The following is a 27,030-nucleotide window of genomic DNA, read 5'->3' as shown; positions in this document are numbered from 1 at the left end:
TCTGCAGTTATTTTTAACAAAACCTAATCAGAGGGAGCAAAAGCTGGCATTCATAGAATTATTTTATTTATTGATTGTCATAAGTTACTAGAAGGAATATCTTATTCCTTTTAATAAATCCTTCTGGACAGTTGTCTATATCTTAATATATAAGTATATGGGGATGTGATTTTTTAACAAGGTTAACTTAAGTGTTTGATATGGCAGCGTGAAACTAAGGTGGGGGTTGGGGATTAGCTCAGTGGTAGTGCGCTTGCCTAGCAAGCACAAGGCCCTGGGTTTGGTCCTCAGCTCAGGGGTGGAGGAGTGGGGGGGTGGGGAGTGGGGGGTGGAGAGGTGGGGAAGAGAGAGAGAAAGAAAGAGAAAGAGAAACAAACTAAGGTGGGAGGCTGGAAGGGGTGCTGAGATGGTAATCAAACCCAGTCCCCTCCTCCAGCTGCTCTTGCCTCAGGTGAGGTGGCAGGCCACTGTGCACAGGGCTTCTGAGCACTGCCTGTTCAGCATAAGGAGCCTGGATCCTGAATCAGGAAACCTGCTCAGGATTAGTTTTCAGACTAGTTACAGTAAGGATGATGGTTTTCTATGCTGGTTATTTACCGGGAATGAGCATTTACCGTCACTGTTTGCTTCTTCTTGTTGTTGTCGGTAAGGGCCGCAACCTGGGTGGTAGTTACATTTCAGACAAAGCCTTGACTTTCCTGTTCTTTGTAGGAACACATTAATTTGTTAATGAAAGTGAGAAAATGTAACATTGGTTGGAAATGAAACCTGTCAGATACCTCTTTCCTCCCTGGTTCTTCCTCATGTCAGGCTCCTGTTAACTGTATGATTCCAGTAGAGATAGCAAGTTGTTACTTTGCTTAAAATGTCCTTTCCCTTGTGCAGTGAAAGTTGAATGTGAGAACAGACTTAATAGGTATAGTTACACAGTTTATTTTATCATGTATCACTTTATTGCTGTCTTCTAGAACATTGTTATACTAAGTGTTCCAATAATGGGAATTTTATGCAGCTACTTCAAATGAAAGAAATTTGCAAAAACTCAATTTTGGAACTCATTCCTTAAGAAGAAGGGAAGAAAAAAAAAACCAAAAAACCAAAAAAAACCCAAAAAAACCAAAACCAACTCACCATGCTGTGACCAAATTAGATTCTTGATATATTGGTAACTTATCAAACACTGTCATTTCCAGAAAACAGGGTGTGGATTCCAACTGAAATGAAATGCCAGCACTTCCCAGCCACTTTCAATTGGAAATATTGGAGGTTTTAATATGATTGGTTAAATATTTGTAATTTTTTTGGTTGGTAATGATGATTAAAATTTGGTTTTGTACCTGAATAAAAATGGCTCTCCATGGAATCAGGGAATACTGTTCAATTGCAGGGAGAGCGTCAAGAGCTTGATTGTTGATTCTGGGAGATGCTAGTTGTACTTACTGGAGCTCCTTTGTTTTGCAGAGATCATGATGCAGCCGCCCTTTTGGATTTCTTTTTAATAATGTGTGACCCTTCACCTTTGATCCCCTGACCTGCATTACCTTGGTAACCATTTCATTTTTTAATTTAATTTCATTTTTTAATTTTGGTGTACAAGCTGTAACATTTCATCTCTCCAAGTGCAGCACACTGATTTCCTCAAGTAGAGATTCTCCTTTGAGTGATAAAGTTGCAAAATGCTGTCTTCATTTTCTGTATTGAAATTCATTTTGGTTTTTAAGAATAAAGTGTAATCTGTGTTTTCATCCTTTTAAAATTTAAGTTTAATGAGTGCATTTCCCCATGTAGGGTATTTCCTTTTATGTCCATATTTTGCAAAAACTATGAATTGACTGATGTTTACATGTAACTCACATATACATACCCAGGCTGCCTGAATCTCCCTTCGCATTCCACCCCCTTCCATACACACTCATGCTCACATCTATCTTTACCCACACCTTTCTTCACATCTACTACATAGCTTTGCTGCTGCCCCCTTCTCAAAAAACAGCAGCAACTTAAATCTGTTAGTTTCTTAAATGCCGTATTTTGCATCCTCTGATTTTACTGAGAGAAAAAGGTTAAATGTTTTATTTCATTGAAAGGCCTGAAGAATACAATTATCTCATCAAATTTCACCCTTTTCCATCCTTTATAATCTACTTCTTTTAAACATAAGAAAAAGCAACGGTTTACATTATCCACAATGTTTTTGTTTTTGCTGAAATCTGGTCAGCTTTGGTGGACTCTATACCAGGTTAATTTATGCTGTTGGCTCTTACAGTTTTTTTTTCTTTCAAATTAGTATATTGGTTTTTTAAAATAAGAACAAAGCAGAACAAAATCCAGAACCATATTTAATTCTTTGAACTAATAAAATAAACCCCCCAATCACATGTAATTTCTTAGCATGACCCAGTGAAGCACAGATTATTTTTAGTGTCTCGTTATTTTATTCTTTAATGTTTAATGCTGATATTTCAACTGCACACACCTGAAAATTCTAGGTGAACACTGACATAGATGTAAGTTCTTTCCAGTCTTTGTTGATATCTGTGAAAGTTTTATCATTCATTAGAATCAGTACCAGGAGCTGCTCATTGGTGACCAGAACTCCTGCACTACTTGGAGCTTCCAAGCTTGTTTTCGCCTGTTACACCCATTTGCTTGCAATGCCGTATCTGGCCTGCTGGGTATCTTGTCACAGAATTGCAGAGCACCAGAGTTGAGAAATAGAAATAGATAAAGACTCCTGTGATTATGAAGCTCCTGGGACTGTACCTGTCATGGGAGTTAGAGGTGTTTAAACACCTTGACTGTTGAGGTGATTTAAAAAATAATTGTCATATGCATTGCCCAGTTGTGCAAGAGTATTTTCTCCTCCCTTCTAGTTATGCCCTTTGTTTCTTGGGGCCAAGTAGAGGAGCGGCACCTGACGTAAGAGTTCACGGACTCTCAGAGTGGCAGGGGATCGTGGCTGCCAACCTCCTTCCTCTCAGCCGCCTGATGGCACCAGAGGAGTCCCAAGTTCCCTGTTGACAGAGTTGGCTCTCTAGGGTCCAGTATTTTATTCATAAATTTAGTAGGAGCCTAGGACACATTAGTAGATGCAGAAGTGAAGTGTTTTCATTAGATTTTTCCCTTAAAGCTGTCTGCTTAGGACATTTTTAAGATAACCTATTTATTTTCAGAGAGCTAGTAACTGAATACATTGACTACTTACTTTTGATGAACAAAATAGTTTTTGGTTAGAATTTAGGACTTGTACTAAGTTGTAAGCCCCACAGATACTGCTTTTGTAATTGTGATTCACTGAGGGGATCTTACCTGAGTGTGAGAAAGTCTGTTCTGGACTACTCAGGTCTGGATGTGCTGTCAGCACCTGTAAGGCCATTAGCCCAAACTAAAGAACTCAAACATAGACTTCAGAAGACAGGAGTTTGGTTGTCCAAGTAGGAGTTTGTTAGCTGTGTTCTTGCTGCTTCCATTGTAATGTGTGTGAAATACAGATGCTGTATGTCTCCTACTTGCTTTTTTAGGGTTGTTGGGAGGATAAATGAAACACACTGAGAACTCAGAAGAAAGGTGCTTTTGAAACTGAACCTCATCCTATGGCTGTGCCAAGAGGCAGTGGTAGTGAACCCCGTGGTGAAGGGCCAGGACCATGGCTGTGGAGCCAGGCTGCTGAGGTTCGAATCCCACCTTGGCTTCTTACAAGTGTACTGACTGCAGCACATTACCTAGCTGCCCTATTCCCGAATTTGCTTCCTCTTTAAATGGGGTGTCAGTAATAGCACCCACTCACAGGATCATGGTGAGTCCTAGCAGAGTTGCTGTGTGTGAGGTCTGCAGAGCAGCACAAAGTGCAGTGTGGCCAAATCTGCACACCATGAGTAGTGCACACCTCAAGTGAAGTGAGCTCTAGCCCTTCCTACCTCAGTCTTGTAGCACTGACTTAGAGACCCTTGGATGCCTAGAGAGGATCTGCAGAGCATGTGGTAAGTAAGAAATCTGAAGCAGATGCAAACTCCGGGCAGAGCTACATGGCCTCCTAGTCTTACAGTGAGAAAGTCCAGCCACCAGGAGCTGCCTCACCTGTTGCTGTTACTTTTTTTTTCCATTTTTTTTAAAGGTTCATTTGTTTACCTAGTTGTGACTTTGGAGGCAAAAGGAAAGATCCTGAAGAGAGAACATCACTGCTTGCCTCTTTAGCTGGACTCACCCATCACACTACTCTGGTAAAACCTGGCAGCTAGCTTTCAGGGAGTAAAGGTGTTGAGCTGCCTAGTGTTTTCCTCAGCTGCAGGAGGCTTCAGTGTCCTCTTGAGTATGTGTATGAGGATACGTATCAGGTGTTCTTCCCGGTGCTTTTCACACATTTTAATCATCCATATTCACCCAGGAGGTGGGGAGACCTGCATGAGCACACTGATGCTCAGGTAGGTTTAATAGACTCTCCAGGCTCACACTTCATTATGCTGTATGTCTTGCACTTGAGACTAGGTTTCATTGACACTGCCTTACGCAAGACAGTTCTGCCATTTGACTGCAGGAATCAGCTGCACGCATTCTCTTCCTTCAGTCTTCAGACAGAGACGTAACAGTACTGAGCTTAGTAAGAAGTGACTGAAAACAGTGGGTCCTTTAGTCCTGGCTGTGGATATGGAGCCCCTTGCATAGTTGGTTAAAACTTACATCACTGGCCAACTTTATGGTTCTGATCTTTTACTAGCTGAGAATCATTGATCAACAGGGTTCAGAAATCCTAGAAGTTTATTTTATAAACAAGAAAAAAAGCAGGTAAATCATTTGTACACATAGAAATGTATCTTTCAGGGTTGTGTGTGGGTCAGGGGTGTTACTTCCAGAGCAGGTTACACTGCAAACTGAATGGTTCTCTCCAGGCTGACTGTTCATCCACCACTAACCAGTACCTACGGGCCCAGCCACTGCTCTGTGTAGCCATCCTGAGTGAGAATCAGCTGTCACAAAAGCCAGGCCTGTGCTTCCCTTACGAGGTTCAGGAAGTAGAGGGCTCTTGTTCTGTTTCTGTTGCTGTAGTTGAAGAACAGAAAACTAACTGACAGAAAGCAACTAAGAGGGAGAAAGGGTTTTTAGCTCAGAATTCCCAGTTATAGTCCAGCACTATAGGGAAGTCACAGAAGAGCTTGAGACAGCTAACTTTCTATACTCACAAAACCAGGGAATGGAGCTGCCCACTTGGAGGCTGGGTCCTTCCATATCAGTTAAGGCAATCCAGACAACTGCTGAGGGACATTTCTGCAGGATAACTTGGTCTAGACAGTTCTCATTGAAATCACTCTCCCAGCTGCTAGGTTGTATCAGACAGTTAGAGCTAAGTACACAGGGCCTTTCCTGCTTTCTCAGTCTGTCACCTTCTTTCCTCTGTCTCTTGTACATTTAGTTTTCCTTTCTCTTTCCTTCCTCTATATCTCTGACACCAACCCCAGTCCTGATGTTCACAGTGTATCTGTCATCATAGTGTAATATGCTTACAAATCTTCAAGGGGCCTAGCACATAGCAGCTGTTCAGATAGGCTTTTAAAATTTGTCTTGATATCTGTTTTGGAGTAGGTGCCACCCTTCATTAGCCTGAACATTGTTAGGCTTCATTTGTGACTCTGTTCTGATTTGGTTCATCTCAAGAATTTAAGTAATTTTGCCACATGGGCTTCAGTAGGCCAAGAAATGCCAGGGTTTAAATCACCAAGCAGTGCAAGTTAGGCACTAGGATAGGCTGGGGTTGTCTTAGAGAGGATTTTCGCCTTGGGCCTCTTCATGGCTGCTGTGTAAGCTTTTAAACTGTGTTAAACCCCTTGATTTTGGTGATGGGGAATATGCTCCTGAGAGGGAAGGGCTTCAGATCTGCTGCCTGTCACACGTCCTGCGTAAGGGTGGAACAGCAGACATGGCAGTACAGAAGCTTGCCCTTAGCTACCTTTCTCCAGCAGTGTTGATGGGGCTGTCAGAGCAGTCTTCTGCTTCCCCTCCACAAGAGCGAGTGCTATGTAAGGTTAGGTGGACTCTGAGGACATAGAGGCAGGCTTCAGTGTATAGTCAGGCAACTCTTGAGTCTCCAAATCCCACCGGGTGGCCTTTGAGGTCCACCTTCTGATAACCTTTGCTCTTGTGGCTTTTCTGGAGAGTAGGATACACACAGTGGGGGTGTGAGAAGTGCTTTGTCATTCTCCACAAAGGCCTGTCCAAGCCAAAGGGAGTTGATGAAGAAGGTGGCATCAGAATTGCTGCTCAGCAGGATGTCCTGGAAACAGCACCCTGTAGTTCTAGTCCCCATTTACTCATTCTCCCATGAAATGATGGCCATGGTCCCATGGAAGTGGCTCAGCCTTCAATTCTGATCCTTTTCTTGGCTCCTGTGCTGATTCTATTCCTTCCTTCCTTCCTTCCTTCCTTCCTTCCTTCCTTCCTTCCTTCCTTCCTTCCTTCCTTCCTTCCTTCCCTCCCTCCCTCCCTCCCTCCCTCCCTCCCTCCCCCCCTCTCTCTTTCTTTCTTTCTTTCCCTCCCCTCCCCTCCCCCTCCCCTCCCCTCTCCCCCTCCCCCTTCCCTCTCCCCTCTCCTCCTCTTCCTCCTCCTCCTCCTCCTCCTCCTCCTCCTCCTCCTCCTCCTTCTTCTCTCTCTCTCTCTCTCTCTCTCTCTCTTTCTTTCTGTTTTTCGAGACAGGGTTTCTCTGTAGCTTTGGAGCCTGTCCTGGACTAGCTCTGTGGACCAGGCTGGCCTTGAACTCACAGAGATCCACCTGCCTCTGCCTCCCGAGTGCTGGGATTACAGGCGTGTGCCGCCACTGCCCCACCTGATTCTATTTCTTAATCCTTTATCTTTTTTTTTTTTTTTAGGACCACATCTAGTTTATCTTTTTATTTTTTTATTTTAATTTTATGTGCATTGTTTTTTTGCCTGCCTGTATGTCAATGTGAGGGTGTTGGATCCCCTGGAACTGGAGTTACAGATAGTTGTGAGCTGCCATATAGGTGCTGGGAATTGAACATGGGTCCTCTGGAAGAGCAGCCAGTGCTCTTAACCGCTAAGCCATCTCTACAGCCCTATAATCCTTTATCTTTCCAAAGATGGTGCCAAGAGGATAGGACGAGGAACAGGTGAACTTCGTGGCCCAGGTCTGTCTCTGGGTCTTCCCTGCTGGGTTCTATTTCCCCTCAGGCCTCTGGCACATGTCTTGTACATAGTAGACACTCAGCGAATGCTAACTCTTCATTTCCCATTAGCTCAGGTAATTAAGAGCAGGAGCTGAAAGACTGCATGTATCTGTGCAGAGATATATCTGTAATTAAAGTTTTAATTAAAGAAATACCAGACCAGGCAGATGGTTCTTATCCCTGTATCCTGTAAACCTAAGAGCTGTGTCTTCTCGATCTTGCAGACAAAGGCAAGAGCAGCAGCCTCCATAGTGGTACCAGAGGGGAGAGGCAGTTTCACTAGCTGGCCATAATCTAATTTTGGTAGCACTCTATGTGATGACACATCTGGGGGTCATCATTGCAGTCTGATATGGAAAGACAATACATCAAAGGTGCTCCTGACCAAAGCTTTTAAGCCTCAAGTCAAGGGCATTACCGCAGCCCAGCTGGTAGCTCACAAGGTGTGTGGTTTTGTGCCGGGTTACAAAAGCTGACAGAGTGTTATTTAGGATCATCAGCTAAATACAGTTCAAAGTAGAGCAGCAGCATCCTGATGCTTCAGGTGTTGCCACTGTGAAGCAGTGCAGAATTGAGATGTGACTTGTACCTGCCTGCATCATAGTAGTCCTCTGCTATGTTGTGGTGACCTTAATGGTCAGTCAGGTGCAGAATTTTAAAAAAAAAACGCAACAACCACAAGAGCTAACAGAAAGGACCTCTAGACCTTACCACTTTTCAGGACCTCCCAGTGACCCCTAGCCACTTTTTTTACTCCCATCACCATCTTCAGGAAGCCAGAGCAGTATAGGAAACAGGCCGTGTGCATGGGGCACATGGCATCTATCTCACTGTGACCTCCTGGGCCCCTGCTCTCAAGTTGTACTTGGTCTGGCACACAGGGTTGAAGGCATTCAGGGCAGGTGTGGCAGCAGTTCTGCAACATTGTACTGATGCTTCTCCTGAAGATACCCTTGTATCTCACAGGGGAGCAGTTAGTTCAGAGGTTAGGAGCCAAGTCCTACCTCCTTTGCTGAGCACTGAGTCACTTCCATTTTGCCATTCCTTCTTTATGACTTTTAAAGGCAACCAATCTTTCCCTAGAAAGAACCTGTATTATTACAGGATAGTAGTAGATCTTGGAACTAATTTAACCCAGCAATACCATCTGTAAATCTAGGCTCAGTTAGTCTGGGAGGAATACACATGTAGAGGTGTGAGATAGGCCAGACTCAAGGGACCTGGTACATCCTTTGAGCAGTCTTTGTTTCAGGGCTGCTTAGAAATGCATCTACCACTGCTTGGGCTTGGGAGACTTCAGTATTTGCTGAGCTGTTCTGTGATCTTAGTTCAGGGGAAAGTGCTTTGAATAGTCTTTCATGGTGATATCCAGAAAATGCCATGTGATCTGAATGCAGGGTAGTGCTAGTGATTCCAGTGCATTGAACATGTGCAAATTTGGACCTGACAGACTGAAATCTATTTTTTTCTGTCATTTGTTTTGAGACCTGAACTTTTTTTGGGTAACTTTTGAGAAAATAGTCTGAGACTTCTAGCTTGTACAGTTAAACTCTTTTTGCTCAGAAAGTGGTACATGTGACTTGCTTCAGGTAGCGAAGAGACTATTTATTCAGGAAGGCACAACATCTACAAAAACTACCCCGAATGGTGTTTTTTTTTTTGTTGTTGTTTTGATTTTTTTTTTTTTTTTTTGAGTGGGTGGACAGTTTCACTCTGTAGTCTGAGCTGATCTTATACTGGTACCCATGCACCCGCTCTAGCCTCCTGAGTGTTAGTTAGGATTACAAGCAGGAATCAAGTACCAAGCCCAATCTGGTGTAGATTGGGAGAAAACTTTCGTGTCCTCCCTCCCCTACCTCCAAAGTGATTAATGTCTAGTATTTATCTATTTGTTCCTTTAAGCTGCTATCAGATGTCTAGTATGTGGCTGTCTCGGTGCTTGGAATGAAGCAGTAAACAAGCACAACCTTCCTCTTTAAGTCCTTTGCAGGTTGGGAAAGAACAACAAGGAACAGAAACCAAGAGCTAGTAACTTGAGGGTTTATATGTGATAGACAGTCCATGTATTAACTCATGGACACCCTGGCCCCAGACCGCAGGATAGTATTTTCCACTTTGTTCCCAGATCCATAGATGAAGAGACCAGGCTACCACAGAGTTTGCTTGCTTCACCTCACTTGAGTAAGCAGTATTGTTGGCATTCCATCCTAGCCTTTCTGACTCCAGAGTTTGTGTTAATGAAGCTGTGTGACTAGTTTATTTCTAATAATTAGTGGTAATAGGTTGATCCAGTGAGGTGAGCTTTGTCAGGTGGTCAGAGAGTGCTCTTGCTCACACTCTTTTCAGGTGTGACTTGAGCAGGTTTCTCCCTTTCAGTAATGGGAAAGATGTGACATAGTAAGCCATGGAGATATCTGGAGTGAAAATAGTCCAAGTAGGTAGAACAGCCCAAAGCAGAGGCTCTATGATATGTGCAGGGCTGGAACAGAGAGGAGGACAGATAGAGGCTACTGCTGTCCAGAGAGAGCCAGAGTCGCAGGGCAGGGCAGGGCAGGGCAGGACAGGGACCAGTAGTAGCATCCTGGGAGGTTATTGTAGGTCATAGGTAGCTTTTTTTTTTAAAGACAGGGTCTCACCTATGTAGTCTAGGCTCTGCCTCCTGAGTGCTAGGATTAAAGGCATGCGCCACCACCGTCTAGCCAACTGTTTACATTTTTTAATAATGGGATGAAGAATATGAGTGATAATCTTGCACATTACAATTCAGGTTAGCATCTGGTTGTAGTTCTGTTGAAAGAGAACCCCATTAGTTCTTCATTCTCCTTAACCAAACAGTGAGTAATAGAGCATCTCTGGGGCTGTCTTTGAGTTGTGTAGTCCAGTCCGGCAGACCGTGTAGCTGCCTTGGGCCCTTTTTGGAAAGCACCACTATTCACTGGCTTAAGGAGACGGGGTGGAAGCAGACAGCTTAGTAAGGCAAGAGCTGAAAGTGGCTTAGATAGATGTCGTCAGGAGTGATTGGGTGGGGTGTTCTTCCACAAGAGCTGATACATGGGATTCTCATGAGGTTGATATCAATGCTGGGCACAGAGAAACCAGAAGAATCCAGTTCCCTGAACTGGAAAGACTGTGGGAATGGCAGGTTAGGGAGGGGAGGAAGGAGAGCACCTAGGTTGTGTTTTTGGACACATTAGCCTTTAAGATGTCTGCTGTAGGTCTTGGATACAAAGTCATGTGTCAGTCTAACTCGGAGGAGAGGCCTGGGCTAGAGCTAGACATGGGAGCAGTATTAGTATTTTAATATTGCCCAGAAGTGATGAGACCGTACGTAGTGAGGGGGTCCTACAGGGAGGAAACATGGGTGGAGAGGTCTGAGCATGGAGCCCAGGGCCTCCCAGTGTTAAGGAGAAGGAGGGAGAGTGAAGAAGCAAGTGGAGAAGGCACCCAAGGGGACAGGCCTTAGAAGCAGTGTGGTCACCTGTCAGATTCTGCTAAGCATCAAGCAGGACACCACTGGGGAGTCACTGGTGGCAGTGACGCTTATGTGGCTTGTCAAGAGCTGGAGGGAAACTCTAGTACCAGCAGCTTCAGATGAAAGTGAGAGGGTAGAAAGTTAGAGTTCTGTTTTCGGGAGCCAAGTGCAGGCCAGGCCAGGCCTGGAATAGGACTGGCTGTTGTCGGTGAGTTCAGTGAAGGAGCTGAATGGTGTGCTGGAGAGCACTCATGGGGATGGACTATGGGAGGTGTGCCAGGCAGAGAGCTGAAAAGGAATGCTTGGTTCAGGAATTAAGAAGTAGGAGCCTGGGGTTGCTGGAGTTAGATGGTACTCAGAGTGGAAGTGCTTGAAGCTGGAACTCTGGAGGGGTGATTGTACCCACATAGACCTGGGGCAGATGTCTACCAGCAGTGGAAAGGGAGCTGGTTTTGAAAGGTCAGAATGACATGAGCCTTACTAGATTGCACTCTTTCACCTGGTATATGTGAACATAGGTGAACATGTGCCACAAAGGTTGTCAGGTACAGTGCTGTTTGGGGTACAGTCTTTGAAGTTGGTGTGTATTGTGTACTTCAGGCACACCTCACTCCAGCAGGGTCACATTTCAGGCGTCCAGGAAGCTCGTGGCTACCACACTAGTCAGCGAAGCTCTGCAGATGAGCTAAAGTCCAGTGTCAAGGGACAGAGAAACCCAGGTTCATGAAGAGCTGCCATTAGCTTCTTCCAGGCTGTGAGGCAAGAGAGGCTCTAGAGCCAGGTATTTTAGTGGTTCTTTTTAAGCTGCCGTAGGGGTGAATCTGAGCGTTTGGATCTGAGGGCTGCTCTTGCTCACTAAAGTCCCAGGGTTGGAGCAGGAGTTCTCAGTAATTCCAGAAGCATAGGCCATTGTTTCTGTAGGATATTCCTCACATGGAAGCGTTCTGATGCCCTCTGTCTGCTTTCATTCAGGCAAGGAGTAGCTAATAAAGGTGTTGCCCTGTGAATGTTTCAGACAGTTCTTGTCTTCATTTCCATGTATCTTTAGATGCTGAGCTTTATTTGGCGTAATCCTCAAATCCTTCAAATTCTGTTAGTAATACTTAGCTCAACAATCTTGAAGGTGTTTGGATCCCCACAGAAGCCAACTTTGAGTAGCTTCAGGGCATTTCTGTGTGATAAAGACAGCAGTGTGCACTCTCTCCTGCCCTCCCTGGTCCCTTTGACAAAGCCCAAGCCAGCATTTGCCATGCAGCTTAACTATATATAGTTTATGTCTGCACATGCACAGATGAGTGTTTGTAGCTGTGTATGCTGGCTTTGACCATATTGAATCTTTGAAGATTAATAAAACTCAATTCAATCTAGGAACTTATTTTTTAGCCTTAAAGACTGGGGAAAGATAAGATAGTTTGCAGGCATAGAGAGGAACACTGGCTCACTTTCGCCATTCTCTCTTTTCATGCAGACTATTAATGCACACTTAGTCTGAGCCCCAAGAGAAAGCTGGATGGTGCCTGATTCCATGCCCTTATCAAATCTAAGTTTACTTTAGGGTCCCTTTTGTTTTTTTCTCTACAATAGTAAGATTAACCAGGAATCCCTGTCAAGATCATCTGAGCACAGGTATTTATAAAGAGCCCATTTTGAGCACTGTGTGTTGTGTGGTTTTTTTAATAGCAACTGTATCAAAAGAGAAGGAGGACTCCAACTGGTCTGCAGCCTGTCAGAGCCCAGGCTGTCGTTGAGAACTTTTTTTCCTTTTTTCTTGTCCCCCTAAATGTATTCTTGCATTTAAAAGCGGAGGGTGGGTGGGGGAGCTCAATGAAACTTACTCCTATGTAAGCTTTCTCAGACTCCTTACCCTAATGAGAGCATCTGAGGAGAAGGACATGGGTACCAAGAACCAGCTGGAATAAGGTATTAGGTGGCCATTAATGTCTGGCTTCGTTGCAGCTTGTTTAGGGTTTCTTACAGACTGACTCATGGTTTTGTGCATAAATCTTATGAGAAGTGGATTTGATGGGTTTCAAATGTCACTTGTAAATCACAGCATGGCTGTGGAAGATAACCAGAGGCTTAGGTTTTGAAGACAGTGTTAGCACAATTACTTAATTGGTGTGCATGGAATTGTAGTCTCATTGAAAGTGAAGGTCAGTTTGTCCAGACTAGGAAAGTGAGTGTTTGATTCTTGCCCACTGTTTTTAATTTAGATCTGGGCTACTAGGGTTCTTAAAAAAATAAAATAAAATAAAGAAGAAGAAAGAAAAGAAACCAAAGAAATCCAAGGTATAACATTTAAACTTGTGGTTTATTTATTTTGAAAATTTGTTGCTGACCCTTAAGGCTTGACTAACATAGCAAGTATCGCCATACCCAAAGCATTGTTTGGTCTTCTTTAGGCAGGCGCCTACCCATTCCTTGTCTTGATCAGAGAGTACACACACACACACACACAAAACCAAACCCACAGCCCTGACCCATTGCACTGTGCCCCCACCCAGCTATACCTTGCCTGCCTTGACTCCTCCCCACATCCTCTAACACTTCTGTTTTGCCCTCTGTTCCATGCACCAGCTCAAGCCACCTCCTCTCAGACTCTAGCTGGGATTCCCTTCTCATAAACCCTTTTCTTGGGCGTTGTTCAGTACAGTTGACTCCAGTTCACTGTTCTCACAGGTATGGCACCCGTGTCTATGTGAGAGCCCTTGGCACAGTGTATTGCCACAATCTCTTTCACGACTGAGTTAGGAGCTCTCTGGGGGCTGGTGCTAGGCCTCTTTATTTCGATGCTTCGAGTTCATCCTCACACTAGCATGTGGTGTGAGTGAATGAATCAGGGTGGGTGGCGGGAGAAGTGCTGGTGGGGTAAGGTACACTCAGGTTAAAAGGGTAAACTTAACAACTGTTTGGAGAAGAGAAGAATAAATGCTGTTTTTGTTTATGCAGGTCTTAAAATTTTGGTAGCAGAAAGCAAAGGTGCAGAGAGCAATGGAAACAAGTCAGAAGCTGCTGTCTGATTCCAGAGATGTCCACAGTTTATGACATGTGATTTATGTTGAAATCTTCAATTTATCCTGATATCTCAAATTGCTAATGTAGTGCAATAACACCTGGGGAAATAGGTCATGGGGACTGCAGACCTGCAGAAGGCCACAGATCCTCTTCACAATGTAACCTATTGCTGTCATACTCTGGACCTATGAAGTGCTGAGCATAGCCTGGTGCTGTGGGCCTTTTACTCCCCCTCAAACCCTGAACTACAGTCCTGTTTGCATTGTGCTAATCTGAGGGCTGGGAAGTAGTCAGGCAACTTCCACTCCATGGGCATCCACTCCTCTGCGTGACTTGTAAACCTAGTGGTCCTGCTGCCTGCCTGCCCCTCCTCTTGCCCACTGCAGCTCCTGAGAGAGGGAGGTAGAGACTTCTGAGGCTTCCCTTCTGCAACTTTGTTTTTTGGGGTAGTTTCGGAGCCTCAGTGGAAGTCACTAGCAGCTTGTTAAGATCTTACATTGATTAGGAAGTGTCCTTGGCTTATAGTCCTCAGCATCCCTTTGAAGTACTCTTATTTTTCTAACCTGGGAAACTGGCCTGTGGTGACCAGTTGGAAGTGCTGGAGTTGAGTTAGCCTTCTCAGTGCTTTGTGCCACAGACAGACTCCAGCAAGGCAGCCTCTCCAAGTATTGTCTGTTCTATCAATATGTACTTAAGACACATTAATCCAAATTAGAGAACTGATTGTACCTAATGGCTCCCCTGGGATGCCATGTCAGAAAAAAACAAAAACTGAAGGAGTATGTTGAATATGTGGAGTAAGTAAAAAAATTATTGTAAAGTTAGTGTTAATTGGGCTTGGACCTTGATCATCTTTGTGCTTTCAATTTTTAATTTGATTCTTTAAAACAGTTCTGCCTCTCAAGTTATACTGTAACATTGCCAAAAAGACATTTTATACAAGACCCAATTTTGAATTATCTTAAGAGAAATAGGTTATGTGTGGGGTAGACACATGTACAAATACACACTCATAAGTGTGTTTAAAATACATTGGAGTTGTCCTTTATCCACATGTTTTTTCTCTCTGCCTCTGGAAGTGGGGCACATTTTCTTCAGTTAAAAACAGAAATAGAAGCAACGGTCTTGACCCATTTTACACCTGTTTATTTCAGGCTCTCACCACACACTTGTTCATGGGCGCAGCAAGAAGAGGGATCCACAGAGCTGGAGCCGTGAGGGCTGACACATTGGGAGGAAGCTGGCAGAGCACATAGGGAGAGCTTTCCATCCTGCCAGCTCCATATCTGCTTCAAGACAGTACTATTAGTGAATTAATTGTACTTTAAACCCCAAGTTTATGAGTCGACTGTTACTAGAAATGAGATAGACTCATCCATAGTGACTGAAGGAGCGCAGCTGGCACTTACCTCTGGGGAGGAGCCTGTGGTGTGCTCCCTGGTTCTAGTGTCCCTTTTGCCCCCAGCAAACTTCCCACTCACCCAGCAATGACTGTTTGTGCTGATTACTGCCTCCCACAAGAATGGAAGCTCCATGAGAGCAGGGCCTCTCTGTTGTCTCCTCTGTCTCCAGCACATAGGGCAGCCTGGCCTGGCATATCAATAAATGCTGTTCAGTGAACTAGTGGGTCACTGGTGTTGCGTCCTTTCTCAGTCTTCTCCTTTGACTTGCTGTTTATGTACTTTATGTATTTGTGTCAACCTTTCAAAATTATAACATAAATAGGAAGTTTTGTTTTGCAGCTAGTTCAGCAAGATACAAGAAACCAGAGCATCCGAGATGGTGGGATTATGAATTTCTGAGCCACTTTGTTGTGGTGTCCATGCCACCTGAGTAGCAATAGATAGGGGATATGAGTCACCTCCCTGGCATGTTGTAGCATCACCACCGCTGAGGAGAGTCCAGGAAGAGACGCAACACACAAGAAGGTAGAAATTAGGTATATACCCTGAATCATCTCCTCAGTATCTAGTGATCCAATGCGTGACTGCATTTGGTCCAGTCCAGATGCTGTCTAGAGTGAGCAGGCATTGACTAGGACACGTGGAGCTGGATGGACATAACAAGAGGCTTTGGGCATTTCGGCCCTCAGTGGACCACACACGCTTAGCTGCCTCATGAGAATTTAGGATTCTCAAAACTGGCTTAGTCTGTGCGCTATGTGATATTCACATGTCGCCCAGAGCACCCAGGGGCAGTTATTAAGCATGCATGGCCAGATGTGGAGAGTAACGGCAGAAGTCCAGACCCAGAAGCCTTCTTTATCCTTTTGTGTATTGGCAGAGGTCACAGTACCGATATTACTCCTGCAAACCTTGGGTTTTTGTTCTTGAACAAAAACTCAAGGGGACAGTCTCCTGTGAAGTGGGCCGTTCTCCAGGTGAGTTTGTCTGTAGCATTGGCTTGTGATGAATAGTCTGCAGAAATAAAATTTCTCCAAGTGTAGAGTATCTGTCAGGTTTTGTTCATTTCATTGTAAACTTTACTTATTACACACAGGAGGAGTCAACTAAAACCATGACAAAGAACCAATTAACCTGAGTTTTATTTCACTTTGGAAGTATCCAGTACCTCTGCTCAAACCACACTCGGTTCTTTTTAAGTAAAGCAAAGGCCATGCCCTTCTGTGCCACACAGCAAACCAAGAAACCAAAGCCTTTGGTAGTGTGATGCTGTTTGCACTAAACAAGTCACTGATATTATGAATGTAACCTTTTCTTCCTGTGGAAGTGTAAGACGTGAATTTTGAGGAGAGAATGTAATTGCAGAAAGTGGTTATTGAGGCAGAGCTCACAGACCCCTACTTAGAATTGTGTGAGTGAATAAATCCTGGTAGAGGGTACAAATGTAAGGAAAATTCTTGGTTGCAGTCAAGAAATGCAAGGTTGAACTTTTCACTAAAATAGAATTTTAGAACCTCTCGGGGTAAATTGTATTTTAAATAATTTAATTTGCTTAGAACAGCAACCCAGGGCATAGTGAATACAACTTGCATGCTCCTTATTCTTGAAGGGTTGAAGTACAAACAGAATCATGTTTTAATCCTGCTTAATAAAGTGCACTATAATTTTGTTATGGGCAAGATCTCCTTTCTAGTTCATCACAGAATGGTTTCTCAAGTTAAGAAACCCACTTGTTTCTCTTGGTTGGTGCTCCTGTTGTTTGCATGTGGAAGAAGCTGCAAGCGCCTGACAAGGGTACCGCTCTCATGGGCCGTGGAGGAGCAGTTCTTCATTTTGAAATGTCTTTTCATCAGTCTGAAGATGGGATTGACTTCTGTTTACATGTACTGATCCTCTGTGTGTGTGTGGACGAGTACCTTTAAGTTTTGTGGAGTTCAGTGAAATTTCTGATGATTGTTTAAAGTCACTGTTAAAATTGCATACTTAGCACTTCATTCAAAATCTAGCTGTCAGTGTTCCTGACAGTTTAAATGACTTGCCATATGCTTTTGAAGAGTGAGTCTGTGAGTTAGTGCCCTCTGCTGGTACACAGAGGACATCAGGTAGAGAGGGACTCTGACCTGAGAGCCCTGGGCTAGCTCTGTAAAGGGGCACTGCCTTACCATTAGTTGTCGAGTCATCTTTTCCTTCTGATTTTGAAGGTCCCCAGGTGCTGATTTCTACCCACTTGAAGTTTGTCATCTTGTATTTGGTGCCTGCCAGTTTCCTACCACTAAGCCTGGCCATGGAGTTGACTTAGCAATGGCCTCACTCAAGTTGAGAGTGATGCTCTGCATGAGGAATGAATGTTTGAGATGTTGGCATTTAGATTTCCCAGGATACATCCTCATCCTGCCTTTCCAGAAGGGACATGGCTGTCAATTCCTGGGTTAAGGAAAGGCCTCTTGCTAGCTTTGGGCGGCTTACAGGCACTGCTTGCCCCAGGCTTGGTGGGTTGGTCTTATTTGTCCCTCTGGTATTCTCTGGAGCCAGCTTTTTTACTGAGATCCCCTGGCCAGATTCTGTTACTCTGAATTTCAACATCAGGCAGAGCAGACACCACATCTGTCTTCAGCTCTGCATGGCCACAGGTCTGGGGAAGTGGCTCTGCCTTGTGTGGGTCTGTCAGTGAAACAGGGAGGTTAGACTGTGTCTCAAACCTGGAAGAGAACAACTTGGTGGATGATGCTAAGGGGTGAACTCAAGGTCCAAACAGATGAACTTGCCTAGATTGCTGCTAAAGGCATATTTCCTCACTGAACAGCAAGTCCTACCTTTGGTACTCAAAAGACAAAAAATAAAACGAAACAAAACCCTAACTCTTGTTTTTGTGTTAACTTTGTATTTAACAGCAAAGTTCCAAAAATAGCACTGAGTTTACACATAAGCTCTTTGATACCATTGAGTTTTTCTCAATGTATTCCCTTTATATCACTTCACGTGGGTTAGATTTAGTTTAGTTGCCCACTAAGCACTTTGCTAACATATTTGCCTCTGGTCTTTGAGTTCCACTGTAGACCTGGCACTTGTTTCCAAGTCACCTTCAGTTTTGACCTCATGCCATGTCTCCAGCTATTTGATGTTAGAAACATTTTCTGCGATTTTCCAGCATCTTAATACCTAAATATTTTTTCTGTTGGTTAACTGATATGAGCAACCTAAGGAAAGACAGGGTGGTCTGTGGCATCGTGTTTCAGCTCAGCATTTTCAAAGTCTCATAGCTGCTTCTCATACACTTAAATTGAAGGCAATGTATGTGTTTTCAAAATGAGTAATCCCCAAATGTTTCTTTAGAAGAGTAAAATCAGTTCACACCCTTTCCTTTTTAATGAACATCTAAATCCATAGTCTGCCAGCTAGTTTTAATACGTATATGGAAATACATGGAAACTCCTTGCAGTTCACACACTTTATTTAGGTTTAAGAAAGTGACATGCCATGCCATTTGGCTTCTTCATGCTGAGGGATGAACAGGGAGAGCTTTGTTCTTTTTTCATGAACAAGATGATTTAAGATCAAGGGTTGACCTGGTTGAGGGCCATAGAGCACAGACCCTGGTCCCAATCATTCCACAAGCAGCTCGGCACCCCCAGCCCCTGGCTTCTGCAGCTATGCCTTTGAAAAGGCTGCTGTCCCCTTTACATTGATGAGACTCCTAGTGGCCTTAGGCTGGTTATTGTAAGACAGATTGCTAAACGGTTTTATTTAATAAAAAACCAACAACAAACCCGGAGCCAGATACTGGGGTGAAATCTGAAATATCAGAGAAAACAAGCCACAGCTAACCTCACCTCACCAGCTACTCAGCTGATCTTGTTTCCTCAGGCTGAAAGCCTCTTGAGTCCTTACCCGAATGGATCTCAGCTGCACTGCTGCTAAAAGCCTCTATTCCTGGTCCTCACGCCTTAAGAGCTCGAGTTCCTGTTTCCTCAAATGTTAGATACCTTTCTGTGTCCTGCCATGTTCCTTCCTGGGATTATAGGCCTGTGTCCTTCCCAAGCGAAGACATGAGATCTTAAGTGCTGGGATTAAAGGTGTGTGCCACCACACCTGGCTCTGTTCCCAGTGTGGCCTTGAATTCACAAAGATCCAGACGGATCTCTGCCTCCTGAATGCTAGGATTAAAGATGTGTGCCACCACTGCCTGACCTCTATGTTTAATATAGTGGCTGTTCTGTTCTTTGACCCCCAGATAAGTTTATTGGAGAGCACAAAATGTCAACCACAGGTTATGCATAATTCTTTGATGCCTAGTAGACAGTTTCCTTATTGTATATCTTTATGAACTGTTATGAAGTTGACATTGTTAGGATTGAGTTAGCAAACCCCACCACCCCATGTCTTCAGAAGAAACTAGGGGCCAGGCAGCACGGACTCATTTGTGCTTTGGGCAGTGATGGCTGTGTTGCTTCCATCAGCACCATAATGGTCTCTGGGGTGATGGGCTGCTTCTATGATGGTGTAACTACTCTGTGATTCCTGGGTTGTCAGTAGAGATGTGCAACATACAAGTGTTTTTGTTGTTTGTTTTTGTTTTTTTTTAATAAGTGCCACTGAGCTATTTGAAAGAAATGTGTTAAGGGCCAGTCCTTGAGAACCTAGGAGAACTTCTTACAGAAACACTGGGATGCAGATGGAAACAGCAGAACATCTCCAGAGAGAAAGTTTGCATGTATGATGGAGGCAGCCATGCTTTAGGTAAATTATAATGCCCTACCCATTCCTGTCCTATGAAAATTAAATATTGTCACATGTCTTACTCTTTACTTTTGGTTGATGTCCATTTGTAAGAACATCACAGCTCAAAGAGTCCCCTGTACTGGTGGTTGTGGTAATAACAGATACTAGGTTGTCAAGTCTCAATTCACCACTTCAGTGAGTTTGGCAGGTGGGGTCTGTTGCTTTTCTGTTGTGCTCTTTGGACATGTAGCTCCAGCTAGTGTTCCAGTTGCTGTATAACCAAGGACAGTTTAATTCCCGGTCCTCCTGCTTTCACTTCCTGAGTGCCACCATGCCTGGCCCTGTTGCTTTGCTTGCTTGCTTGTTTATTTTGAGACAGTGTCGTTCTATGTACCTCTGGCTAGCCTGGAATTTGACATGTAGACCAAGCCTTGAACTCAGCGATCCACCTGCCTCTACTTCCAGAGTGCTGGGTTTAAAGGTATACACCACAAAGGCCTGCTTTTCTTTTTAGTCAGTAGCAAAGGTGGATGGCTCTACAAAGACATATGAGTGGATTGAGATGTTTTGATCCTTTGAAAGCTTCATTAAAGCTGGAAATGTGTCTGGAGTGTTGTCTTTTGTAGTCTGGCACCCATGAAGTTCTGGAGAGCTGTCCAGAGTCGATTCCCAGAGGCTGTCCTTACAATTTCTGATGTTTGTTGTGCAGATCTTAGTTGTTGGTTGGCTTGCCCTCTTCAGCTGTAGCACTTTTAGGAAATTACAGGACATGGAACAGTCTGGCTGGAGTGAAGAGGATAAATTTTGAACTCTGTAATCCCGTCAACAGAGACAGTCTCAGGCTGGTAGAATCAGGGTGCAGATGTTACTGTCACATGCATTCCTGGGGGAGTTTTACATTACAGTAAGTTACTTTCCTCCTGAGGCCATAGTGAAAGGCAACAGTGCTTGGCTTCCTTTGGATAGTGAGCTTTCGTATTCACCATTTGAGATACTTTACACTTCCCTTTCTGTTGTGTTGGACTCTGTAACCTACTGATCCTAACTAGAAGAGACGTTATGATTTCAGTTTGTATAAAAAATCCAAGCCATCAGGCTTACTCCCTGACTAGTGAAAGACCCAGTTATCCAAATACTGAAACCACAGGTTTCTCTAAGGTACTTGTTTGCATTCCGTCTCCAGAAAGTGAACAGAGACTCTAGTTGGAAAAGAAGATCTGAGCTGCCTGGTGCCTTGTGGCAAAGACAGTTAGGCAAACAAAGCTGGGTTGATTGCTTGTGTGAAGGTTGTTGGGACATAGGATCGAGCCTGCCTTTTCAATACTCGTAACTACCCTGCACTGGCAGAGGCCTTTAAAGTAGGTTTTGCATTTTAAGTTCAGTTTTGAGAGCCAGCCATTCACTGTGCAAGCTGAGTTGCTGGGAAGTTTGTTTTAAAGATGTGAGCACCCTCTATTTCAGTGAACCCAGTAAAAATAGCATGGAATAAAATTTAATTATGCTGTACTGAATATTTCATGTGGAATTAAGGGGCAAAAGCTGCCTTTAGAAAGCATTAGGTTTGGGAAGAAGAAAAGCTTTGTGGGTTCTTTGGAAGATGCTGTAATTTAAAGATTTGCTCAAATGTATTTTCCTACTTTTTGAGGAGTTTAAAGAAAGCCTTCCTTCCTTTCCTAAGTTGATTCCTTCTCCAATGTCAGCACTGCCTGGCAGTCAGCATGCTTCCATGGTGCTGATCCGATGGCTGCTTACTGTCAAATGTAAAATAGTTTGTTTTTTAATCCTCTGATTTAGACATTTAATAGAAAGCAAATGTTTAGCTTGCTTTGGTTTCTGCTGAACCTGTATTTAAACCCACAAACAGTTTGAATAAAGTGAAGGCACCACTGGACTAGCTATTTTAAACATCTCAGGATGTAAGAATGCTAAATGGGGTTCCCTTTTAAAAATAGAAATGGCTGCTTGCATTTACATAATTACTGCTAACTAGCACAACATTTTAAACAGTGACAAACTCAAGTTAGAGAAAGTACCTGCTTTAAAAAGCCTGGTGATAGGAAGCTAAAGTTGTTCTGTGAGCACTGGTAGAGGGGTTCAGAGCCAGGCTCTTTACTAAGGCAGGGGATGGTGAGAGGAGAGGGTGGCACGGCAGATTCTGGTAGGCTGGGGGCTAGTGCTCCTATCATAATTTACCAGTGTGTGTGTAATGCACTTGAGTCTGCATTTTGCTGTTCTGGTAGCCAGTGTTAAAAGCTGTTGAGAGCTGAAGTCCGTGTTGATGAAAAGAGCATGGAAGAGTATGATGATGAAGAGTAAGGTGGGCTGGAGCATACTGTAATCCCAGCACTGGGGAGACTGAGTCAGGGAGAGTGCTAATTGGAAGCCAGCCTAGGTTATGTATGCTCTGTCTCCTAGAACATAAGTGGCTATATAGAAACTCATTAGTTAAAGCCAGAACTCTTGAGTAGCCCTGATTTTGCCTTTCTCCATCTCAAACATCTGATCCATCTGTTGGTTCTTTTATTTACTTCTTACATGGATCAGATTCCACATCTCCACTTGGGGCCAGGCCTCCTTCTCTTCCTTTAGACAGCTGTTCCCACTTCCTACTTGGACTTTCTGCCTTAGTTTGCCTCCCTGTACAGCAGCCATGGTGTCTATCCAGAACTGAGAGTAGCAATCATACTTGGCTTGCCTTGTCATTCTCCTATCATTTGCTCGCAGCTGTCACCAAGGCTGCCCAAACCTGGAACACGTCAGACAAGTTCTATTAGGAATTTTCTGTTTTGTCTACCTGGGAAGCTTTCCCGTCAACCCTTCCCCTTTTGTGTGTGTTGGCGCCTTTGTACCAGCCAGAGCTCATTCCAAGGATAGTCTCCTTAGACCTGATTATCCTGTCATATGCAGTCTGCATCATTCATATAACTGTTTTATTTTCTCTGTAGCATTTTTTTAGTCAAGAAATTGTCTCCATTTTTCAGCCCTTGTCTCCTTCCCACCATACCAGCTCTGAGGTCTGCCCCCTCAACTGTGTACCTAGCAATTAAGTGCCTTGAGTGAACACATAGGCATTGAACAAGTGGATATGGGAGAGGAGCTTGTGTGGGAGGAGACTACTATCTGGTACAGCTAGCTCCTCACATGTCTCTTGCCCATGTGGAAGCTACCCAGCCACCCCCCAGGTGGGATGGAGAGTTAATGTGGTTTCTGTCCACAATATGAACTTGCTAGGTTAGCTTCCTGGCCCCAGAAAGCTAGCATGGCCTGTCACTACAGGGCAACTTCTGAGAGAAGCAGGTGTCATTTCCTGTGGCTTCTGTGATATCTTTCTGATGAGTATGATAAAGACCCTTTCCAGGTTCAGCAGTCACTCTGTGGCTTGGAAACAGATATGTTGAGATACAAGTATTTCTAGAAATCTAAACCTCAGCCAGCAACATTTGGCTTCCTTGGTTTCTCTCCTGACTACCTGTCTTAGGATTTCTATTGCTGTGAAGAGACACCATGACCACAGCAACTCTTAAAAAGGAAAACATTTAATTGAGGTAGCGGCTTACAGTTTCAGAGGTTTAGTCCATTATCATGGCGGGGAGCATGGTGCTGTGCAGGCAGATGTGGTGCTGTCTACATCTTGATCAGAAGGCAACAGGAAGTGTACTGTGGTACTAGACATGGGTTGGACATATATGAGACTTCAAAAGCCCACTCCCACAGTGACACACTTCCTCCAACAAGGCAATACCTACTCCAACAAAGCCACACTTCCTAATAGTGCTACTCCCTATGAGCTTATGGGGGTCAATTACATTCCAAGTACCACACTACCAGATCTGGGGAGAAAATATGGACAGCTGTTGATACTTAGAAAAGTGAGGGTGCTCTTGTAATTAGTTGGACCTTTTGCACAAAACTTCCTTAGGTAAGAAAAGAATTACATTTCCAACTCGGTCTTGGGATACCATTCCTCTCCAAACTGTTGAAACACTGACTCTGGTCTTGAATGTACTAGTTGGGGACTGGTTAGTGGAACTCAGGAGATCTGTCTGCCGAACAAACGCTCCCTTGTGTGACTTTCCATTTGTGACTTTGCCACTATCTATATCAGAGTGTTTTTGCAGTGGTTGGGTTGTACAAATGGAGACAGTGACTTCTCAGTTAATTTTTGATGAAATGGACTTTTTTCTTTTGAACTGAGACTCAGGGATTAAGCTTCAGAACAGGAGGACTTGGGTTGCTTTTAATGGAGTGTTAGTTTATTAGACTAGTTTACCAAGAGTTTCTCCTGTTTGACTGGAGCCTAATGCTGTGGAGGTATAGGTGCCTTAATTACTGGTTGTGTAACAGCCCAACTGGGAACCAGGTTGAGCTTGGAATGAACAAGGTGGGAATAAAGCAACTGGCCTGTTTCTTCCCATTCTGGGTACTATGTATGCCAGTGAAGGGACTGACTAGATGAGGCTGTTGACCACTCACTGTTGGCAGGGTCTTTATGGAAGAGCAGCTGCAGGTGGTTTCTGGGTAGATGTGATTAAGATCAGCAAGGGATGGGGAGCAAGCAGAGTTGGGGTCCATCGATGTCTGATATCCTAGGTCCTAGTGACTCTCCTCTTACCGGGAAAGCTGTCACTGCATGCCATCAAATTCTGTCACTTTGGAGTGGACCTCTGGTGGTGTCTGAAGTTAATAAGGGGGCTTAGTTTAACAGAATGTAGTAACCATATTCTTGCATATGCTGGCTGTTGGTGGTCAGTGATCCTGGGATGGGAAGGCTACTTGACTTTCCTACACACATCCTTAGAATCTAGTGTGTACTGTCTGACAAACAGTAATTATAATTTAAATATTTAGAAGTCATCACTTCCGAGTCCTCTGATCAGTCCTGAGGAAATGATGTGCTGCTTGTATTTGATGGGCTTTGAATGTTGGCCATGGGAAGTTCCCACTCACCAGCAGTCTCTTTTCCCAGCCTTAGAGGAGCTTCCTATCCACACAAGGCCCAGGTTCTTCTAACCTTTCTTTTCATGGCTAAGGTACTCACAGGGATGTCTGGATGACTACAAGCCTGTAATTCCTCTCACCTTTGAAGTGACATGTTTAGAGGAGTCTAAAAACACCTGCAACTCGTGACATTGTAACCTTAAGCGAGCAGGGATTCCAGAGGCTTGTTTTCCTAAAATTGGTTGAGGAGATTAAATATTTATTAAACTTCTTGTATGCCTCGATTGAGAGAGCCTGTCGCCATGCTCTTTAACCAGGTCCATCTGCTGCCATTCCTCTGGTTCACTGCCTGTCATCCTTGCAGGCAGACAGATGGAAGTTCACTGGAGGTAGCAGGTGATGGGGTTAGCCTAGGATTGGCATGTAGTTGGCCTCTGAAGATGGTACAGATGGTTCTCTGTGGGCTGTTCAGGAAAGGTACTGGGAAGGGCTTTCCCCAGTTGTGTCTTGGTGGGGTCACTGTCATTTTCACAGGCTTAGTGTGGCTGGCTTAATAGCCTGATTTCTAGATATACCTATGGTCTCTTGTCATGTAGACCTCCCAGGAGCCCCTTGGTTAATGCAAAGCCATAGCCTGTCTTTTTCAACATATTTTTTTAAAACATAGAAATGGATGATGTCAGCCCAGCACCAAGGCACTCCAACTGTCCTCTTTCTCTGTGTCCACAGGCCTATGTGGAAACTCAAGTATGTCTCTAGGCTCCATGAGGTCATCTGACCTTGGCTGTGCACCATTATAGGCATGTACCCAGCTTGCTTATTGACGTTGGATACATGTGGATGGTAAATATTCACCAAGGCCCCATGATAGTTAAGGCACACTCCAGCCAGTGTGTGCTGGGGCTTTAGGATTTCCTGATGGATGGCGCCTATTCTGGGAAGCAGCTTATTGTCTCACGTGAACAAGACTTCTGAAATAAATGACTGCTTTCTTAATGTTTTGAATCATTTTTCTCAGCACATGTTTTGTTGCCGTGGTTTGAAAGATTTCCAAATATATGCTTTTGCACAACTCCCTGCAGGGCTGGGTCTGCAATCAGTGCAAACAGTGATTTAAGGTTGAGCATAATTGGGAACTCAGCGATCACTTGCCTTGAGTTTGATCGAATGGCAGTGGAGTACTCGAAACTTACTCTGTTAAAAGTTATATACATATAAGATGTGCACTTGAGATAGAACTCCACTGCGTCATAGTAAAGAAGTCAATTTCTAAGGCACCAGGTGAAAACACAAGCGTGGTCAATAGTGATGGCTTCCTTAATGGAGGCTATAATGAACTTTGAACAAGTCCTTGCAGATGCCACTACAGATGCAGCTGAAGACCATAGTTGGTTCATGTAATTGCAGGTTGGACAAAAACAGTCACATGCAGAAATTGATTTTAAGCCTATGTTTTATCTGATCTGTCTTCTTGTTTCTCCATATTGCAGTCATTGTACCAGAAACTTAGTGAATGTAGTGTGGCCTTTTGCTAAACAAGGGCTTTTGTTTTGTTTTGTTTTTCCATTGTGAACACTGCTGTGTGTTGGTTGGTTGGTTGGTTATTCAGTTATCTGTAGTTGAAACCTTTCATGTGAGTCTGTTGATGTGGAAAATGGTGTTAACAGCTCCCTCTTTGGAACTCTTAAAAAGATGACATGCAGAGTTCTCTGCAAAGTCAGGTGTTGAGCCCCCAAGTCTGTTTTCTAGACTGAGATCCTGTTACTATAAATGCAGAGCAATGCTGGGAGGGGTATTGGGGTGGAGCAACATCTCCTCCTTGCTCTTGACTGTACACACTTTGTCTATAGCTGTTTAGCTGTGTGATGTGACAGGTTTCCATCAGCTCCACAAGAGAGTACATCTCTAACAGAGAACAGTGGAAGCTCTGAAGTCTGGATTTTGTCAACCTAGGCAGTCAGAGTGAGCTTTTTTTTTCCCTGAACACATTCTAATTGTTGAAAACAACCTGTGGTTTAGAGTTTCAGAGAGTTTCAGCCCCAAAATTTAACCTTTATTTGCAAAAACTATAATTATGAAAAATGATGCAGTTTATCCAAACAAAGCAAAAAAAAAATCACTTATGTGAATATTTGATTTTGACAGGGTATATGTCAACTGAGATGAAGATTTGAAACCAGTATTGCTTATAGTAGCATCTTGTACTTCAAACACTTTAAAGAAAATGTGTTTGACTGTGACCTCTGCACTGGATGCTACCTCAGAGAGAACTTTGACATGTGAGTCAAAGGGAGACACTGTGTCACAT

The 27,030-nt window shown here is 43.9% G+C and overlaps 1 protein-coding gene across 11 annotated transcripts in view; it reads left to right on the top strand.

Moving 5' to 3' along the window:
- Positions 1–27,030, top strand: part of Camta1 (calmodulin binding transcription activator 1) — an 841,450-nt gene that overhangs the window by 76,762 nt on the left and 737,658 nt on the right. The window contains exons 4-6 of one of the 11 annotated variants that reach the window (XR_004944211.1): positions 1,462–1,545; positions 3,522–3,671; positions 13,597–15,282. The exons of 7 other annotated variants lie outside the window; for them this stretch is intronic. Coding sequence is in view for 2 of the 4 variants with exons in the window: in XM_036177881.1 (XP_036033774.1) it covers positions 13,597–13,614 (18 nt within the window). In the remaining 2 variants the exon portion in view is untranslated. Of the gene's footprint in view, positions 1–1,461; positions 1,751–3,521; positions 3,672–13,596; positions 15,283–27,030 lie in introns of those variants that run through there. 3 more of the 11 variants (XM_036177881.1, XM_036177882.1, XM_036177872.1) reach the window with 3 other exon arrangements.

This window comes from Onychomys torridus, chromosome 2 (genome assembly GCF_903995425.1).
Source record: "Onychomys torridus chromosome 2, mOncTor1.1, whole genome shotgun sequence".
NCBI classification, from domain to species: domain Eukaryota; kingdom Metazoa; phylum Chordata; class Mammalia; order Rodentia; family Cricetidae; genus Onychomys; species Onychomys torridus.
Note: the sequence above shows the minus strand (reverse complement) of the source record. Positions and strands in the feature narration are given on the sequence as shown.